Source organism: Leptonychotes weddellii, chromosome 11 (genome assembly GCF_054177405.1).
Source record: "Leptonychotes weddellii isolate Sample4059 chromosome 11, ASM5417740v2, whole genome shotgun sequence".
NCBI lineage: Eukaryota > Metazoa > Chordata > Mammalia > Carnivora > Phocidae > Leptonychotes > Leptonychotes weddellii.
Genome location: NC_138379.1, coordinates 21452471 through 21473644, shown reverse-complemented (window position 1 = coordinate 21473644; position 21174 = coordinate 21452471). Strand labels below are relative to the sequence as shown.

At 43.9% G+C, this 21174-nt stretch overlaps 1 protein-coding gene across 5 annotated transcripts in view; it reads right to left on the bottom strand.

The window, feature by feature from the left end:
• Positions 1–21174, bottom strand: part of PAMR1 (peptidase domain containing associated with muscle regeneration 1) — a 153545-nt gene that overhangs the window by 38480 nt on the left and 93891 nt on the right. For 3 of the 5 annotated variants that reach the window (XM_081798324.1, XM_081798325.1, XM_081798323.1), the window contains 2 exons: positions 14373–14549; positions 8973–9101 (listed from right to left, as the gene is read on the bottom strand). In XM_081798324.1, the coding sequence (XP_081654450.1) occupies positions 8973–9101; positions 14373–14502 (259 nt within the window). In that variant the 5' untranslated portion in view covers positions 14503–14549. Of the gene's footprint in view, positions 1–8972; positions 9102–14372; positions 14569–21174 lie in introns of all 5 variants that reach the window. The other 2 variants (XM_081798322.1, XM_081798321.1) reach the window with 1 other exon arrangement.

Below are 21174 nucleotides of genomic sequence, written 5' to 3'. Positions count from 1 at the left end.
AAGATGCTAGACCCCTTGTTCCGGGGCTGTCCTTCAGAAGTAGCCAGGATTCCAAATCACATGCCACAGCTCAGTTCTTCACGATGTTTTCCTTCTCACTCTAGGTGGGGAAGGGAAGAATTGGCCCCAAGATGGTGGACAAGTTCCAACCAACCAGACACAAAGAGGCCACTTCTCAGAAATGTGCTTGGGGGAAGGGTATAAGGCACCAGGAAGAGAAGGAAGGAGCCCTACTCCCTTCCCACGTCAAGGGGCTCCTTCAGCTCCCTGTCCACTCTTGTCTCTTCTCAGGGAGCTGGCGGGTCCGGGTGCAGGGCAGACTAAGTGCACCTCTCTGTCTAGGACAGAACAGTGAACACAGATGAGTGTCCCCGCCAAGGAAGTACTGGTGGCCAACCAAGCAGGTGGTCCTGAGTCTGAAAGACCAGAGCAGGCAATGGGCCCAGAAACGTGCTCAGATTCCCTGACAATGTCTTGCTGCGGGGGAAGTGGGGTGTGTGTGTGTATATGTGTGTAGGGGGTTTTGCCAGGGAAGCCAGACTCTCCCCTGGGCTCTCAAATCCTGGACTCATCTCCAGCCCTACCACCCCCCGACCCTTCTCTGTTGCTACAAGCCAACATAGGAGAGGCAGCTAGACAGACCCTGCTTCTGCAGAGCCGAAGGGAAATCTCCATTAATTTCTAAACTGGCAAGAGAGCTGGAAGGTTCCCAACAAAAATGAACACCCCAGCATTCAGACAAAAGTCTCGCTATCTCCAGCATGGGGGATGGGGAGGGAAGAGCAAGAGACAGACACAACACACTTTAGAGACGTGGTTGGGTTTTGTTTTTTTTTTTAAACTTTCCTCTTAGGGGTGGTGAGGGGGAAGGACTAAAGAAAGCAAGCATTCAGACACAGAGACATTTGCATTTCCTTCCCTCCTTCAGAGATGACTTGGAAGCAGGACTCACAATGATTAAGGGGCAGTTCGTGAAGCCAGGCTGGGTCCACACTGCCATTCAGCCTTTTACCAGCTGTGTGACCCCAGACAAGTTCTCCAGATTCTCTAGACCCAGGCTTCCTCACTGGAAATGAGAATAATACTAGTACCTTCCACCATGTTGCTGTTTTCTTTTTTCTTGTAAGGATTAAATGAGATAGATATTTATGTAAAGCAATTAGCACAGTACCAGATACATAAAATGCTCAATAAATGGTAACTAATGGTGTTATTTCTCTTGAGTCTTGTCTGGATCTGAGACACTATTTTGGTACAAGACTCATGGCGGACATCCCATGTTCTGACCTGCTGCTCCACGGCTCCTAGGACAGTATGTGAAGGCACTTAGAACAATGCCTGGTTCATAATAAGTGCTAAGAGATGGCTTTTATCAGGGGCTCAGGTCTTAACCTGGAACAGTCACATGTCCAGGAATAATTCCATGGCTCACCCTATGATATGGCCTATAATCCCAATTAATTTGACACTTGACAGTGATTGTTTTTTTAATTGTTTGCCTCCCCCATGATGTGAGAGCAGAGACCTTGTCTGTCTTATTCATCCCTTTACAGGCATGGAGCAGGTGTTCAGTTAATTGTTAACTGAATGACTATGCCAGATAAAATCAAACATCTCCCTGCTCAGTCAAACCATTTTTAAAGCCCCTCCTCTTTGTCTCAAGTGGTCTGTCCACTCAGGTGAAATAACTGGCCAGCAAGAAACAGCATCTACCACTTTGCTGCAGAAAATCTGTCCTCCCCAAAGTCATCAGAATCTTCGCAAAAACAGCAGAGAGATAATGGAGCCAATGCAACTCAAAAGGGGCTTGGGCAGCACAGAGCATTCTGATTTCTTCATAAAAAAGGATTTCAGTCCTTTTTCCCTGAGCTTCAGTTTGGTTGATTTCTATTAAATCTGTGTTTAAGTTCCCTGATCCTTTCTTCCATTGTGACCAATAGGCTGTGAATCCCCTCCAATGAATATCTTAAGATCTCAGATAGTATAGTTTTCAGTTCTGGAATTTCCATTTGGTTCTTTTTAATACTTTCCAAATCTATCCTGAAATTTCTCATCTCTTCTTCCATTATACCTTTTCCTATAGAACCTTTAGTATATTTATTTTAGTTATTTTATTTTTTATTTTATTTTTTTAAGTAAGCTCTACACCCAACATGGGGCTCAAACTCATGACCCTAAGATCAAGGGTTACATGCTGTACCAACTGAGCCAGCCAGGTGCCCTATTTTAAAGTTTTTTTTAAAAATTCCTTGTCTGAAAATTCCAATATTTGATCATGCATGGTTATCTCTTCTGATTGATTTTTTCTCTTGACTGGAGGTTATATTCTCTTGCTTCTTCACAACAGAAAATATATATTTTTCTTTTGATTGGTAATATCCTTTCCTCCATTAGGCAGGGAGGATGAGGACTGATCATTTAGATCCAATCAGAAATTAACCTAGTATGAAGCAAGACCGAAGCTGATTCTTCTAGAGGGGTCTTGAAATTCAAGTATCAGAAACCTAACAAAATCCATCTTTGATTTTCAACAATCTCCGAAATCCCCACCCAACTTCCTATACCTCCATAATTGTAAGACTGGGAAACTGTGAGTTTTAGAGGCTTTGAAATCACCAAGTTTTTGAAGCTGCAAAATGACAACATCCCAAGATCTTCTGCTTTCCAGTCTTGCCCTAGTCTCTGCTTGCTCAGCACAAATTTGTTGAAGAGAATACTTGGTAGAAAGGAATGTCTTTACTCTGGGGTCTCCTTTAGATGTAAGTTCAGCCACCCACCCACAGATTATCACAAGCCTGGCTAGCCCTGCCTCCTTCTCTGGTTGATCCCGCCCTTCACTGCCCTGCCCTCAGCCTCATAGCTGGCCCCTGGTATGAAGCATCCTGGATCACTACACAGGAAGAACTTACTCCTCTGGAGTTTAGATTTTTTTAGATTTTGTGTTCACAGATACTTGATGGTTTAAAGAAAACTGAATTTTCCTTGGTTTATCAAGTGATTTCTTGCTGTTTGAGCAGCTAGGAAGGTCTTTTTCATGTTCTCCTACACCTTAGCCAGGAACTGAGCAATGATTAAGGAGTTCTTTGACAACATTAAATCCTCTGCAAAGGCTCAGACATGAATTCCCTGCAGTCAGAGCTTCAGCTATATAAACTATTTTATATATATATAAATACATATAATACATATATATATAATGTATATAATTTTCATATAATTTTATATGAAATGTAAAATGTTATTTACCATACAATCCTTGTTCTGGGAAGATTACCTCCCCATGTCCAGTATATACTATCTTGTCCCTAGGGAATTCTACTTTATTATTTTTCCTCTCTGGCCCTACATTGATTTTCTTCTCAAACAAGAAAAAGAAAAGGAAGAGCTCACTTCATGGCTCTGAGTTAGTAGTAATAAGAATAGTGGCCACCATTTATTGAGCATTTACTATGAACCAGGCTCCATATTAAGGGATTTACAGACCGTGCTTCATTTAACCCTCACAAAGATCCACAGAGGACCACCATTATTATCCCATTCTGTAAATGAGGAAACTGAGATTTATAAAGATTGAGTAACTTTGCCCAAAGTCACAGAGGGAAGAAGAGATTCAAATCCAGATCCTACTGGTTCCAAACCCAGCGGTTAACCACCATATAATACAGTCCCCAGTTTGGATCCACATGGGCCTCGTTCCTTTCCTGGAAGTGTCAGGACACATAAGTCCAGGACAAGATGAGCCAGTTTTCAGTGACTCCTCCCAGATGATTCTATGGTTCCCTAGGAAGACAGCTCCATACATCAGTAACACACAGCTTTGTGGGCCTTTCACTCTATCTCTCTCTCTTTAAAATTTGCTCTTGATCATTCCCCATTATGGCTCAAGGACCAGCCTACACAATCCTCTCTGATATTCTAGCCCCACGTTTTTAGGTATGGCTCATGGCCAGCCCCTCTGCTCTAACCAAAATATGGCTAAGAAGATAAAATATATTAAGGGTCTATAATTTCTCCCCATAAATCCTCTCTCATCTGGGTTGACTTGCTAACCTTCCAACCCCTAAATTCTCCATAGTCTCTAAGTCTGGGTCACTGAAATGTGAGCTGGAAGTGTGGCATCCTGGGTATCTCTTAGGCCCTCTCATTGCTCATCTCATTTTGGTGGCTAAAACACAGCCTGAGGGCCACGTTGAATAAGCTCCACTCTGAAGCTCAGTGGACTGGTTCCACTTAAGACATCAACTTTCCATTTATGAAGCTTTGGGAGGAAGCCTTGATTTTGACTTTAAATATCAGTGCCTCTCATAGCCAGCATCCAGATCCCAGTTCCTAAATACTATTCCACACAAAAGGAACCAGGATTCATAGAGAAATGGCTGGTTCTAGGACCTGGACACAATCAAGGTGAACTTGAAACATTTCGGGGGGAGGGGAGCAGAGGGAAAGCAAGCAATTGCCTAAAGAATGATGCTGTAGAGCTGGCTTGAAGGGTAATTCTGGGACCATTTGAGCATCAAAAAGAAAAATGATGATAACATTACAAAATGTAGAAAAACAATTTAAATTCATGAGTTCATAGTGCCATAAAAGAGAGAGAAAGTCAGATGTGAGAAAATGATTATTGGTGGATCCAGGTGAAGCGCCTATGAATGTACTGTTCTTTCAAATCTTTGTAAATATAACATTTTTCAAAATAAAAAGTTGGGGGAAGGAAGAAAGAATCAGCTCCTTTCCGAAGCCTGGATATTCTGAACTTACTAAACCAATCTTCCTTGGGCAAGAGGACGTGAATAAAGTCCTCTCCTGGGCTCAGTGACCTCTGGCCCTTCTCCTCTTATCTTGGGTAATACAACCTGCCAATGGTTAAAAATGAATCAATCACACAAGGGGTTCTAAGACTGTCGTAAGTTAGGCTAATGCTAATTATCACAAAGATTTGTCAAGGACAGTGAGCAAATACAGGGGCTCTAACATTTGCTCAGTACTGAAAGCCCTATAATTAAATATAAAATAGTCTGATCCTCTCTGGCATTTGCCTGTCGCTTCTGCTTCCCAGGTTCTATATGGCACCCAAGAAAAAATGCCAGGGCTCGACATATGCTACTCAGCAGGAAGCCGTCCTTCAGGATTAAACAGCCAGAAAGGATCACTTGAGTGCCATCTACCGGCTAAATGCTTGCACTGTCTCAGCCAGGAACAGGCCGCCAAGTGTTCAGCGTCCTATTAACAGAGGCAGGCGGCACAGGGTGCAGCCTCAGGCAGGCATTCAACAAACGGGGAAATGAATTACTTCCTCCTTTGATTTCCCCTCACATTTATTCAATGCCAATATGAGGTGCAGGTGATCAGAACCTAATCCCATCATACTGATTGATGTCTTCGTATGGTCCAGCCCTGTTTCCATAGATGGACTGTAAACTCGGTGAGGGCTCATTGTTCTCCCTGATGACCAACCCATAAGAAATGCTCCATAAATGCTTATGGCTGGGATCAAATAACACACAGTGTGTGCAAAGAGGCTTTCAGAACAAGCATAGTGAAACTGAACAAGCGTAACCGAACCAATGCAGAATGAGAGAGGAATCTGACCATTATTCTGTTTGTTTCATAGCACTGACCACATTCCAATTTTTTTTTTTTTTTGGTCTCTCCTCTCTAAATTGCAAGCTCCAGAATTGCAGGGACCACGTCTGTCTTGCCCATCATTGTACGTCCAGCACCTAGGAGCATCATTCAAGAAATATGTTTTGAATGGATGGGTAGAAAAAGGAATAATGCTCTCTGCTCTCTTTCCTAGGGACAATGACCAGTTGCCTTGAGCCAGTTCTGCTATCCTCAAGAAAACCTTGATTCTAGACATGGACACCATCACTATCCAACCAGTCAGACTCCATATACAGCCAACTTTTACCCGGAGGCCAAACCCAAGACTCAACCAATGGGTGTTACTGGGAAAGGCACATGTACAAGATTTCCCTGGGCGACTGCTATCCTCTGTCTTGTTACTACTTGCTTTAGCACTCTCCTACAGGCGAATATTCTTCCTTTTCTCTGCCCTGTCCCCCTCCTCCTTGGGATGGGGTATACTTCCCTACTTGACTGATCTGGGGCTCGGCCAGTTCGTCGATATGATGTGAGCAGAGGCCTTAAATGTGCCTGTGTGTTTGGCTTGGCCCCTAGTGTTTTTGCAACCCACCCTGAGAAGAACACGTCCCAAGGAGCTGCTCTTCTTTGGGCTAAGCCCTGAAGCTGGAGTGCAACACAGGCTAACCCAGCTGAAATCAGCTGAACCCCAACCAACCCACAGACCCATGATAAAGGAAAATAAACAGTTGTCCTTTTGAGATGGGTTTGTTACACAGAAGAAAAACGACTGGTATAGATGAGCACATTATCACCCCTACTCCCGAAAGCTTTCACTTGGAAATTCTGTCCTATGACCATAACACTCCTCCTGTCTCCATGTTCAACTACTTTATTACCACTCTGCCTACTTTTCCATCCCACTGACACCGCTAGTCCTCTCCCTTCTCCAGGCTCTTTCTGGTTTCATGTCCTCCCCAGTCGGGACAACCATGTCTCAGCCAGCTCTGGGATCCACCAAATGACTGGTTTTATTCACCTCTGCTCCCATGCTGCTAGAGAGCACTGCCCCACTGGCCAGGTGGCATCACCTCTACAGGAAATCCAGCCTCCACTGGGTCCTCAGTCTTGCCTGGACAAGCTTTAATTTATCATGAGCTGGTGCCTCTCCTTGGTCCTCCCGTGGCCGTCCCAAACCTCTGGTATTCTCAAGTGGCAGCCATACGTCCACTCTTGCTCTCAGCAGAGATTTCGCTTCCCACTGGGGGCCCCACCAGCGGAGGTAGGATGCTACCGTGGTTAAGAACAAGCCGTCTCGAATCACAGACACTTCGGCATCCTCCTGTTTTAGCCACAGATGAGCAAAGGCACAGCTCCGCCATCAGCCCCTTCCGCAACTTTTCCTGTCCCTGCCTCCCCAGGATTAGCTGTTCTCCGGTCTCTAGTCTGGAGCACTCAGCCATACCCTAGTTCCCAGCCTTTCCACGGCTTCTCAGTGCACTCAGAATAACACCTAAACGCTTTACCGACTTTCCCTGCTTCCAAGGTCATGGGTGAGCCGACGCCAGCAGATGGCTCCACCCCCTACCACAACCCCGTTCACTCAGACGGAAAAAGAGCCACCTCCCACATCCAAAGGGGAAAAAACCCCAAAGTTATCTCCTATACCACGAACGTCAATGTGAAATCTAAAACTGTGCATTATATCTCTAGTCATGTCTTTCTTAAACTTTCACTGAAAGTAGTTTTATTTCTGGACCACCCACCAGGTTGGCAATTAAGGAGCATATAGAATAATAATGACATATTTATTGCATTAGTTGAGCTTTTACTACGTGCCAGACAAAGCATTAAGTGCTTCACAGGCATTATCTCACCGAATTCTTGAAACAACCCTACGAGGTAGCATTATTCCCACTGTAAAGAAAAGGAAATGAAGCTGAGCAAGGTTAAATGACTTGGCCAAGCGCACAATGCTAGTGACTGGCAAAAGTATAAAACCCAGGTGTGTCGGGGCACCTGGGTGGCTCAGTCATTAAGCGTCTGCCTTCGGCTCAGGTCATGATCCTGGAGTCCTGGGATCGAGTCCCATATCGGGCTCCCTGCTCTGCAGGGAGTCTGCTTCTCCCTCTGCCTGCTTCTCCCTCTGCCTGCTTCTCCCTCTGCCTGCCGCTCCCCCTGCTTGTGTTCCCTCTCTCGCTGTGTCTCTCTCTCTCTCTCTGTCAAATAAATTTTAAAAATCTTTAAAAAAACCCAAAAAACCCAGGTGTGCAGCATTCCAGAGCTTGGACTCTTGATCCTTATGCTATACCATCTCCCGGAACAGCTGCCAAAGGAAGACCAGGGTTAAATCCCACAGCTAACCTACCTAGAAGATCATCTACCAACTACTAAATTAAGTTTTCTAGAACCCGCCGAAAATGACTTTGAAGTTTTAGAGCTGCAACCAAGACCAACACTTTAAAAAATTATCTGTATTCTGGATAATTTAGCTCCCAGGTTCATCCGAAAATACCAATACACCCCTTCCAGGTAGAGCTCAGGTCCTTGGCTGCAGACCACACAGCTCATCCTTTGCCTGAAACTCTCGAAACTCATGGCATTTTGCTACAGGTTGGATCAGGCAAAGAATACCAATAGTACTCCATCTTCCATCTCTGCAAACTGGAAATATCATTCATAAGAGGGAATTTGCTCAGACTGTCAGCTCATCCTGGAGCATGTAACATAGGCTTAACAAAATAACAGTTTGTACATTGCTCCAGATCCAGACTCTCAGAGGGATACTCACCTTTGGGGCACTGCGGAGGGGAGTTTGAAACTGAGAGGTTAGATTTCCACTCTATATTCAGAGGATTACTGAAACTCAGAGGGGAACCCTAATAAAGATTAAGTAATTCTTAGAGAAGAAGTCGAACCCAGAAAGAATCCCTTTTCTGGGATAAGTGGCATGCTGACAGTTTGATGTGGGTTCCAGGAATTGAACTCAGGAGTCCAGAAATTTACCAATAGAAATTCAGATTGAAAACACACTCCAGGACTTAGCATATTTAAAGCCTTATTCATTGCTTGCTGACCACTGTTAATACACAACTGCTTCTGGAATGGACACGAGGCATGCTGTGTGCAGAATGTCTTGGCTGCAATTAGGAGAAAGGAAAAGATTTAAGAGCAGACATAAACCTCCTGTCGCCAATTCCAAACAGATGTCCACAATCCACACCCAGCAGATGGAAATACGTCTTTGTTTTTTATAGTCTTACCTAGAAAGCCCTCTGGCCAAAGCTTTCCAGAACTCAGATTCCAACCAGCTAAACCTCAGTCTGTTGCAAGCTGAGCCTTGAAAGCAGCATGCACCAGAGAGGGGAGCTGCCTTGGGGTCTACTTACGCATGCAGTCTCCTCCGTACCAGCCCGCGCGGCACTCTGCGCAGTAGACCCCCTTCACGTAGAAGTCATCCAGCGTGCCCCCCCACGAGCCATTTCGGCAGGTCTTGCAGTTTTCAAAGATGGTACAACCTGAAACATGTCCCAGCACAAGGATGTTAGATTATGCACTTGCAAGTTCTGATGGGCGGCATGTGAGAGCAACTGGACCTTCTCAGGGCCTCACCTCCACCGAGGGCCTCTGCCCCTAGAAAGGTGCCAGAGCCCTTGGGAAAAAATGCTCATTCCTAGGAAAATGCCAGAGTCACCAGAATTCGCAGCGAGGAGTCTAGGAGGATGGTCTGAACCATCTTCCAAGTCAGTGGCTGATGTTCCACATGCTTATCATGGAATATTGAGAAAATTCAGACAAGCAAAGAGCATGAAATTAAAAATACCTAGAGGTCCATCACCTGGGAACAACCACTGGTAACACACTCTCTCTGTGTATACAGAAAAACAATTTTTTAAAAATTAGACTTATGCTATATACTGTATATTCTGTTTTTGTCACTTACTTTTTCAGGTCCTAATAGAGAGTATCTTCCTGTTCCATCAAATATTCTTCCATGTCCTATACTTCTATAACCAAAGTATGCCATTGGAAACAACCCTAATGCCTAATAACGGGCTTACCCTGGAAAGTGCCGGGCTACCCCCACTAGCAGGCCACACCAGAGAGGGTTGAGTGGTTCCCAGGTAATGGTCATTTTTATAACATGGTCTCTTGGGGCGGGGGGGGAGGCAGTGATGAAAGAGATAATCCAATCCCACTTATCAAAATGGAAAGCTACGTTCTGGCTCTGCCATTGTCCAGCTGTGTTTCCTTAAGCAAACTGCTTAAGGTCTCTGTGCCCCAATGTCATCATCTGTAAAAAAAAAACGGTTAAAAATTGTACCTGCCTCTCAAGGTTGTTTTAAAAATTAAATTAACATATATAAAGGGCCTGGCACATAGTACATACACCCCAAATATGAACTATGATTCTTATTCTGTGTTCTCATACCTCCACTTGGCTTATCCCTACTATTGCATATGTCATGCTCAATCTTAACTGCCTATTATCTGTTTTCCTATAACAGACTGAAGTCAGGAACTGCATCTTGTTCAACAATATATCCCCAGCACTTAATATAATATCTGCAACATAGCGAGTGTTCAATAAATACTATTTGAGTGAATGAATAAATGGACATATGGATGGATGAACTGCTAATCCGGGCTTCTCAATCTTTTGAAATAACTGGCATTTCCTTGAGCTGATAGCACACTTCTTTGATTTTGGCTGAAATTACGTTTTCCTTGGCCCATAGTGTATACATGCAGCATATGACTATGTGGTTTCTGGAGGACAGAGGCTCATAGTCCTCTCCTTGCACACCACCCTGACATGGCTTCCCTGTCCCAGTGCTTCTTCCCACCAGAGAAGAGATGCTAACATGATTCATCAGACTCCAGTAAGTCATGTGGCCCACAACTGGGTCCCAGTGGAGTCACTCTGCTTTCTAAAGGCCATCTTCACCCACGTGCCACTTTCCCCTCTTTGGTTCCCTATCCACTGTGCCACTGAGGAGGCAAAAGGACTCAGAGCGTGCACCCAGTGACCCTGCCAACCTTCTCTCTCAGCCCGGTAACTTCAAAGACTTTAGGTCCCAAGCCACAAAAACCAGCCAGGTGATGAAGGTGAACAAGGCTATCACGAAAATACACTCAGGAGCTCACAGCATTGCCACAAAAGCCAGAGGACCGAGTTCAGAGCTACGTAGCCTAGAACCACATGAAAATACACAGGAAACTGGGTCCACAGAGGGCCCCAGGTCTGCTGGAGACCACTGACGTCACTACCGACATCCCCACCACGGTGCCCCCGGATGTTGGTCTGCCTGCAACCACCGCCACCGGCAGAGATGCTTGGTTGTCTACCATGATGAGCGAAATAACAGAAATTCTAAAGCCATGCCGAGATCCCATTTCTCACCCTTGAGGTTGGCAAAAATCCACAACGCTTTGGAGAAACGGCGCCCTCATACCCAGCTGCTGCGAATGCTAAGTGCAAGGGGGACAAGGCAAAGTTGGCAAGGTGACATACGTACCTCTCTTGGACTCAGCAATCTCTCTCCCAGGGACCTACCCCAAAGAACACTGCAAAAATATGAAATGATGTATGCCTAAGGCAATTCGCTATAGTATTATTTGTAAGAGCAAAAGGCTGGAAACAATCCAAATACTCATATACTATAGCAATCCACACAATGCAGTTATATACAACTGTAAAAATAAATGAAAAAAAAAAAAAGGCTCTATACTGTCAGAGAGTGATCTCCAGCAGATATTGTTAAGAGAAAAAAAGCAAGATAGTTAGCAGTGTTTATTGTAGGCTATCTTTTGTGCAAGAAGGGGAAAGATATATAAATGTATATACAAACGTATATTTGCTTATGTTGTCATATACAGAAAACAGATGGAAACAATAAATCTATCTATATATCAAGTAGGTGATATAACGCCACAGACAAAAGGACAACATCGGTTGGCTTTAAAACATAGAATTTTGACTATACATATTGAGTGGGATATATATAGTCTAAGGTCAATAAAAACCATAATCATCAGTGGTCTTGTTAGTATTAATGGTGCTATTACAAACAAAATCAGCGCTATTGCTATTTTGTGCAATTATATTATGTCATAAGACAGAGCAATAAGTGATCAGGTTAATATTATTAGGAAACAGGCTGTCCACCATGATGGAAAAGACATACAAATACAAAATCAACAAAGTTAATTAAACAACGCTGGAATATTATTACATTTGAACTTGAGTATCAGCATAGACTCATTTTTTTTTTAAATACCTATTTCCTAGCCCCATCCACTTTAAATAAATAAATAAATAATAGCCCTAGTAAAACGATGACAGTCCAGTAACAAGGAACACGTTAGATGCCCAGAGTGTGGCCTCAGATCAGAATTCCTTAGAGAAATGGCCGATTCCAGGCCTGGGGCAGAAAATACACAAGAAGAGCCTGAAACATCTCGTCACGTAGGAAATCAAGGAAGTTTTCAAACACTAGTGTGGTCTTGTCTGAAGAAGACAGGACACAGAGGGGTCTCCAGGGTCCTGAGATGGGGGGGAATGCATGCATGAAAATGGATCATGACTGCAATGGATTAAACCACATAAATAAAAGTACCTAAATTCATAATCTCACATACACACACACACACATACACACACACTCTTCGATCACCAAAAGGGACTGTTAGGGTATCAGCTCACTATTTTGAAAATTAGAAAAAGAAAAGAAGCCTTTAGGCAGCCTTCCCTTTCAGGGTAACCAGCTCTTCACTACTTAGATCCAAAGATCATTCCCAGCACCGCTCAAGGGGGTGATAGCGGGTGCCTCCTGGATGACCTAACAGGAAGCTATTGGGTGCAGTTGAGGCAGGTGGTGGACTGCCTTCTGTACAATGCAGTAAGAAGCACAAACACCACCTCTGGAGTTCTCTTACTTATCATATCATAAAACCAAAGCCCTGCCCTCACCCCAACAGGGACCACTAGGCTTTTGAAAATATTGAAAATAGTTCAAAGACTTTAATACAACTGCCAAGGACCCCTAGTCGGGAGATCCTGGTTAAGCTCTCAAAATGACCCTATAAAATTTGGAGGTATTCCTCCACTATGTCCCTACAAAGCACACTCACCATCAGGGAACTGGGGCAGTGGGATTTCTTTTAAATCAAATATACAAAGGCTATATACTGAGGTCACTCCAATTTTCAAATTCAGCATTGCTTACTCTCTTCTAAGAAAGAAAATGGTTTAAAAGTATCATTTGTTTACTTGAGTCCTATTTGCTTTCCACTTCTATAGCTTCCCACAAAAGAAAGTTCCTGGCAGTTACATGCGTCATTCTGTGTGTTTGTAAAAAAGGGGAAAGGCAGAAATGAGAGAAATTCCCCCAAATACACTTCTGACATCCTTTCAGTCTTCAGCCTAAGGGAAATGTGTTGGAAACTCTCTGTGTCCTCCTTTTGATCCGGCCTAACAGGGAAAGGTAAGACTCCCCTGGGAAAAGTCAGATATGCCAGGCAGCAGGTAGGAAAGCACCTAGAAATTGTTCAATGACTTGCTAATCACGCTGGAAACATCTTCAGTCTGAGGCTCAGTGTCCACACGGGCCTCCAGACAGATAGGCACTTCAGTGAAAAAGGACAATCACTGTCCCCTAGATGGTGGGGACAGAGAGCAAAGGAATGCACACTGTGGCCTGGGAAGGTCCTGCTTCACCCTCAGATGCTCTCCTTTTACTGGGACCACCTCCTCAAAGTCCAACTCTGAGCCAGAGCATCATGCTTGATTTCTGCTCTTCCTTTCCCCATGCAGCCAATCTCAAATTGTTGTCAATTCCACTCTCTTGCATATCTCTGAAATCCTTCCACCTCTCTCCATCCACAGGGCTTCCTCATTCATTAAGGTCCCCGTGATCCCCTCCTGCCTTCTGTCCTGCCCTTCCTCCAATCCTTTCTCCATACTGCAGCCACAGAGAAAATCAGCTCTCATGTCTTTACACAAAGATCTCTGATGTTGCTAAAATAGCTTCAGGAGATGGCCTAAAGTCATCGCACAGCTTGCAAAGCCTTTCAGGGTCTGGCCCTATTCTCTCCCTGAGATTGTTCTAATATTTTCTCTTTGTCTCTCTATCACTCTCCACGTTTCTCATCACACACACACACACACACACACACACCCCTTTGGCCAGACCAAGGAACTTGCAATTCCCAAAACCCGATGCTTTCTCTCACCACAGGGCCTTAGCACATGCTCTCTTCTATGGCTTGATCTCTCTACCAGATCCCCTCCACCCTGTTCAGTTTGCTGCTTCCATCTTCGGCACACATATCGCCTCCTCCAGGAAGTCTCCACGGCCCCCATCGCCATCCACGCTCCCATGGTACCTCATGCTTCTCTCTCACAGAGCTCACCGCACTGTATTGCAGCAGCCTGCTTACTTCTCCATCTCCCCGGCCAGGCTGTAAGCTTGGGAAATGCAGGGAATGTGTCTTTTATTTAAATCATTGTATTCCCAGTATCTGATAGGGTCCATAGGAGCTGCTGAGTCTTTTGTTAAATGAATGAGTGAGCGGATGAATTCACACCCTTATTAGGGTAATGGTGACAGGGTCCTAATTCTTCTACTCCCTTTGCCTGAAGTTAGAACAGTCAGGATTATGCCACTTTTAATATTATGGCGTCGTAGCCTCTGATCCCTGCCTGCCCAGAGGTAAGTGTGCAGCCTCTTCCCGTTCACGACCTCAGAAAACGCGAAGGCAGCCTGAGGCCCCCATTCCACACTCACCTGGGTGAATGAGGCAGGAGTCACACTCATTCTCCTCGTTCCTGCAGCAAGGGATGGTGTAACCCACTACTTCCTTCTTTCCGGGGCAGACGCACTCAATCTGATCGTATTCACAGCACTCCCGACACATGATATTCCACTCGGCTCCAGGGCAGGCTTCATTAATGACTGTATACTCTGAAATGGGAACCAGCAGCTGAAGACAGAGGAAGGGGTCAGACCCATAAGTACTCTGTAGCCACAAAGCAACCTTGCCTTACAAATGCATCGCCCTGCCCGAATGAGAGAGAAGGCCATGGGACTTCTTTCTAGGCCGGTGTCTCCAAAGTAGGGTGGCCTAACCTGAAGGGTGTTCAAAACCATCCACTGGGGCACAGATGAAATTCTGTTAAAAATAGTTTCATTTTTATTTTTTAAATTAAAAAAAAAAAAACAAGGAAAAGAACTCATGTTTTATCAATATATAATCTAAGTGGATATGCACATAAATAATTTATAAACAAGCATACATTTCTTGAGGGTCTATGTTCATTTCTATTTTTGCTGGAGTATATCAGGCTACTGCTTCCAGCTACATGGGTCATGCACTGCACAACTCCAAGAGGAACCATCCAACTGAACGACTGTCCAGCACAGCCCAGGCACTGGGGCCACCAAACAAGTTTGGGGAACACTCTCTAGACTAGGCCATTCAAGTTCAAGGCTAATTGCCAAATAGAGACCATGTCATTTCCTCCAAACTTGGCTCCTCAATTTCGCAGCATGCCATTTTTATCGTATCTTCAAAGCTAAAACCAACAGAAAAGACAAAAAGTATCTTAATTAGTATGTTTGGGAGAATTTCAGTGCTTTACCAGGGTGAACTCATTGGCAGAACTTCATTCAGTCTCCAAATACAACTGAGTGTTCTTTCCCATGAGAAAAAAAAAGAAGTATTCCTTTCTGGGTAGGACTTCTGTCTGTCTTTCTTTTTTAAAACATACCTTAAGTAAATGAAAAAGAAAAACCATCTGGTAAAATCTATAAGAGGAATCAGTCGGCGGCTGCCCAGGGGAACCCAGTCCAAGAAACAGACTGAGCTTTGATTTGCTCTTCTTTCTTCCCCACTCTCCATGTCTAAAAGTTTTGCACAAAGACGATGATTGAAGAAGAAATAGGTCAGCTGTGAGGGAGAAAGTGCATCTGCTCTTGTGTGAAGCCTTCCCTTAAAACCCTGGGCAGGGATCCCCCAACATGCTTTGCAGGTCCACATAAACCCATGGTAGCATCTGCAGTGGCTTCTAACCTCTCGAATTTCACCATTTAGCTTTCTATTTTCCTCCTGTAGATTTGGAAGTCTGACACTGGGTTGATCATCCTTAATCTGCCAGGTAGAACCATCTAGAAAAACCATCACCATCTCCTGTCAGCCTCAGGTCATAAGAACATTCTAGCATCAAAGAAAGGAACCACTTGCAGAATAAGGGACAGTTCCTTAAATGGAATAAATTTAGCTGTATGAAAAATGCTCTTATTTCTTTTCCCACAAACTTTGGCAGACCAGCCAAGATCCTCACACTGGCATTTGGGAATGATTAGGACAGATTATTGTGACAGTGTCACTAGTGAAGTTCTCTTTCCCCCACTACTCTGTGGGCCCCTGCAGGACAGACACCAGGACAGACTTAGCTGAGCTTCCTATGTTTCTGATATCAGCCGGATGACATGAATGACATCTAAAATATACAAAAGAATTTAATGGTTAAAAGTGAGAAAGGGCAGGAGAAAACACAAGGGTAAATCTCCATTGTATTTTGCAATCAATCCTTAGAAATGACACTTAAACATGAACAATAAAAGAAAAACAGGGAAGTTGGACTTTATCACACTTTAAAAATGTTGTGCAGTAAAGGACATTATCAAGGAAGTAAAAAGACAGTCTACAAAATGTGAGATTTGTAGATTAATAAATATGGGTTTAATATCAAATTAAGTATTTGATATGGGTTTAATATCAAATTAAATATTTGATATGGGTTTAATATCAAAAATACATAGAGAACTCCTACAACTCAACCACAAAAAGACAAACAACCCAAGTTTTTAAGTAGGCAAGTAGCATGAATAGGTATTTCTCCAAAGAAGATAAACAAATGGCCAATAAGCTCGTAAGATGGCTGACGTCACAAGTCACTGGGGAAATGCAAATCAAAACCATGAAGAGATACCACCTCCCAGGACTCCGATGGCTATAAGAAAGGAAAATAACAAGAGTTGGCAAAGATGCAGAGCAGCTGCAACCCTCATGTATTGCTGGTGGGAATGGAAACTGACTGATGCAGGTGCTGTGGAAACCGGTGTGGTGGTTCCTTCAAAGGGAAACCTAGGGGCGCCTGGGTGGCTCAGTCGGCTGAGCATCCTTCTGACTCTTGGTTTTGACTCTGATCATGATCTCAGGGTCATGAGATCAAGCCTTGCATTGGACAGCACTCTCAGAGGGGAGTCTGCTTGAGGATTCTCTCTCTCCCTCTCCCCTCGCCCCTCCCCAGCTCACAGGGGCACATGTGCTCTCTCTCTAGAATAAATAAATCTTTACCAAAAAAGGAAGGTAAACATAGAAATACCGTATGTCCTAGCAATTCTACTCCCATGTATATACCCCAAAAATTAAAAACAGGGACTCGGATACTTGTATGCCCAATGGTCATTGCAGCACTATTCCTAATAGCCAAAATGTGGAAAGAGCCCAAGTGTCCATCAAGAGATAAGTGAATAAACAAGATGTGGTCTATGATACAATGTTACTCAAGAGTGGGGGATATTACTCAGCCGTGAAAAGGAATGATATACTGCTACATGCTACAGTATGGATGAACCATGAAAACACACCAAGTGCTATGCTACGTGAAAGAAGCCAGTCACGAAAGGACAAAGATTGTCTTGAAAAAGTTTTGGAAATAGTGATGAGGCTTCACAACACTGGGAATGTAATTAATGCCACTGAGCTGTATACTTTAAATGGTTCATATGGCAAATTTCACATTACATCTATTTTGCCACAGTTGTTTTTTTTTTTTTTTTTTTAACATAAAGAAAAGTGAGAGACAACAAAATGCTTAGAGGCTCAGGCATTGGGGTCAGACAGACCTGGGGTTGGAATGTCGCCTCTGCTACTTACTGAGGGTAAGACCTTGGCCAAGTTACTTTACTCACTCAGCCTCCGTTTACCATCCAGTAAAATGAGTACATTTTCTCCAACTCAGGGGCCTGCTTAAAGGACTAAATCAGATCATGTCCATAAAGAGCTTAACACAGTGCCCGGTATGTAGTAAGCATTCAATAACTAGTAGCTTATAAAGGAAAAGAGCACAGAACACCCACATTTCTCAAGGGTCTTATTTTTTAAATGTATAGCACATCAGTTTCTTACTTAAAATGTTTGTGTTGGTTCCCACTGCATTCGGAACAAAGCCCAACTGCTCCCTCTGCTGAGAACCCCTCACTCCCTATCCCTCCAACCCCTTTCTTGACTACGGTCTCCCACCTCCTACAAGTTTCTCAAAACCACCAAGCTCTTGCCCACCTCAAGGCCTTCACATTCGCTTCTCCCACTACCTCTATTTCATCCTTTAGGGCTCATTGTAAATGACACCTGCTCAGAGAGGTCTTCACTGACTTTCTCACCCAAAGTACATACCCCCGCCTACCCCTCCACGCTAATCTCTACCACAGTAACCCAGTCGTTCCCTTGCATAGCCCCTACCACAGTTTATACTCACTTTCCATGCTTCCACTTACTTGCTTATTGTCTATGTCCCTTATAGGACCATAACCTAGTAGGAACCACATCTAACTTGTTCACGTGTTGGATGAACCCGCCTTAATGCTAGACCTACGCTACCCTCTATTCAATAGTCAAATATTTCCATTTAGTAGGTCTGGCTTGGAACCACAAGCCAGGGGAGCTGGCTTCACCCCATAATTTCCTAATATCAGAGCTGGGGCACTTTCCATCCATAGAGAATTACTTGGAATAGATGGTCCAGTTTGCCTGTCTTGGGTCCAAATCCCTTGTCTCCAGCCCCCAGCTTGTCCAGCAAACATGCCTGTGGGGTGTGGCTCATGTCTTACCCCCTCTCTCTGTTCACCTTAGGGCAAGCACTACATCCTTCTAGGTTTTCTAAGAATTTAGAAACACTAATAACTCCCGGGAGGGCAATGATAAGATAAAAGTAATTTGCAAGTTTTATAAGACTTTATATTTAAATGTAGAAGGCCAAGTAAGGTCTGCTCTACTCCAACAGAGAGCGAAGCCTATCTCCCCCTAAGCAGCAGGCTTGTTCACCTCTGGCCCAGCCGTGGAATATTCTGGGTCTCCTTTTTACCCAGGAATTAATTCCCTAAAATGCCTTCACTGGCATTTCTTTTAACGTCAATGAGCAAGCTCCCCTCTGCCCTCCCAAGCCCATTATATTAACTTTATAGGTAAGGTCCAGGGCATTGTATCATCTTAGCCAAAGGGAATGATCCCCGAAAGCCCATTCTGTCTGGCAGTTCAGCCACCTGGCTCCTTTTCAAGGATTCTGTGTGTGACATACAGAACAATGGCCCTCCCAAAGATGCCCACATCCTAACCCCTCCAAACTATGAAAGTGTTGCCTGATATGGCAAAATGGATTTTACAGATGTAACCAATTTAAGGATCTTGAGATGGGAGAAGTATGCTGGATCACCCAGGTGGGCCCAACGTCATCGAAAGGACCGCTATAAAAGGGAGGTAAGGCGGTCAGAGTCAGAAAAGGAGATGTAACAGCAGAAGGAGAGACTGGACTGATGTGCTCTGAAGATGGAGGGAGGGACCACAAGCCAAGGAACGCAGACAGCTTCTGGAAGCCAGAAAAGGCAAGAAGACAGATTCCCTCCTGGAACCTCCAGAAGGAATGCAGGCCAACTGATACTTTGATTTTAGCCTTAAAAGACTCATTTCAAACCTCCGACCTCTAACACTAGAAGAAAGAAATGTGTGCTGTTTTAAGTTACTAATAAGTCTGTGGTAATTTGTTACAACCCCCATGGAGAATTTGTGTCTTCTCAAAAAAAAAAAGGTTGATCCACAGCAAGTCATTTAACCACTGAGTTTCCCCACTGAGCTCAGGGCCAAGAGTATGGGTGAAATGATGAATCCACTCTTCTGTTGCACAAGTATTTACCAAGTATCCTCGTGCCCCAGTAGGAGGCTGGGTGCTGGGATATGATGGAGAGAAAAACAGACACTGTCCCCAGCCTCATGGAAGTCACGTCTTTACAGAGGTGGCGGCTTTGGGCAAACAGACTCTGCAAATACACAAGCACCAACCGTGATAAGGAAAATGTAGGATGCTGAGAACAAATGGATCGTCATAAAGGGGCATTAGCACCAAATCTACAGGACTCATGGGCTCAGAGGGATTTAAATTAAATCACAGGTAGACACCTGTGGAAGTGCTAAGAGGAAGGAATGGTTTTAATGGTTTTGTGACTCGAGCCTGTCCGCTCTGGTCTGGCAAGTCCATCACCCTTCTTTCTCCCTGGCTTTAACAGAGACAAGAAAGTGCTCCCAAAATATATGTATAAGAAATTAATGGGTAAGTGAAATGTTCTATAAGAAATATTTAAAGTTGACCACCTGAAGAGATTTAAAAGTGCAGTAAGCAGACAAAAGCAATCTCCTAGACTTTTTTTCCTCCATTTATTAGAATTATCTTTGCAGAAAGGGCATATTGGTCATTTGGCTTTAGCTGCACAGATTTCAGGGAATCTCAATATGGCGCCAAAGGCCAGTTCCAGAAACTAGCATTGGGAGAAGCCCCAAGAGCAGAAGTTACTGAATGTTGTCATGTGTGTATACTCCAGCACGTTAGCATTTGTGTAACTAAAGTGCTTTTATATTGTTCATGCAATTGAATCTTCAACAGGACCCAGTGAGATCGGTAACATATTTTCTTTTAAGTTAAAAGGATGTAGCCCTACTTCCTCACTTTACCAGTGAGGAAAAGCACTAGGTAGGAGAAGTAAAGAGAAATGTCAAAGCTTTTCTAGGGAAATAATTCTGGGAGGAAGAGAGGCCAGTGGATTGTGGGCCTAGGGAGCAGGTGAACAAACCTGCAGCTCAGGGGGAAACAGGCCAGGACAACCCCCAGCTTGACCAGCTACTGGAGGTGAGCACACCTTACTTTGCTTTCCACATTTAGGAACAAAGCCTAATAAAAGCAACCAAGGCGTCCCATCAGTGCTTCCCAGGAAAGAAGCACAAAGAAAACGCCCATGACAAAATCAAGCTCAGAGAGTTCTGGGCACCGTGCACATTTATTCATCCCGAGCTCTTCAGCTGGATAAAATTTTGTTTTCTTTAATGAAACACGACACATTTTAACATAAAAGATTTCTTATGAGAGCTTCAAAAATAAAATCATAAATAAAGGAATAAAAACTATTCAGGAATAACGTTAATATTTTGCTGTCCATCTTTCCAGTTGTCTTATTTCAATGGACATATATATCCACATGTAGATACTGACACATGTGGACACATAGTCTTCTTCCCCAAACTGGTAACATATAATGTTCGGTGTTAGAAACTGCTTTTTTTTTTTCTTTTCTCAGATCAAGGATGTCTTCTCTTGACACTGCATAGTCTTCAAAAGTGCTTTTAAATTGCTGCGTAATTATCCCATGTGTGCAGGTGCCCACCCCTCTCTTTTTAAAATCAGGGCCAATGAAAGTAAGAGAGTCACAAAGGACTTTGGTATCCTGAGCTTAGCCCAAGTGGCCCCCTCAGCTGCCC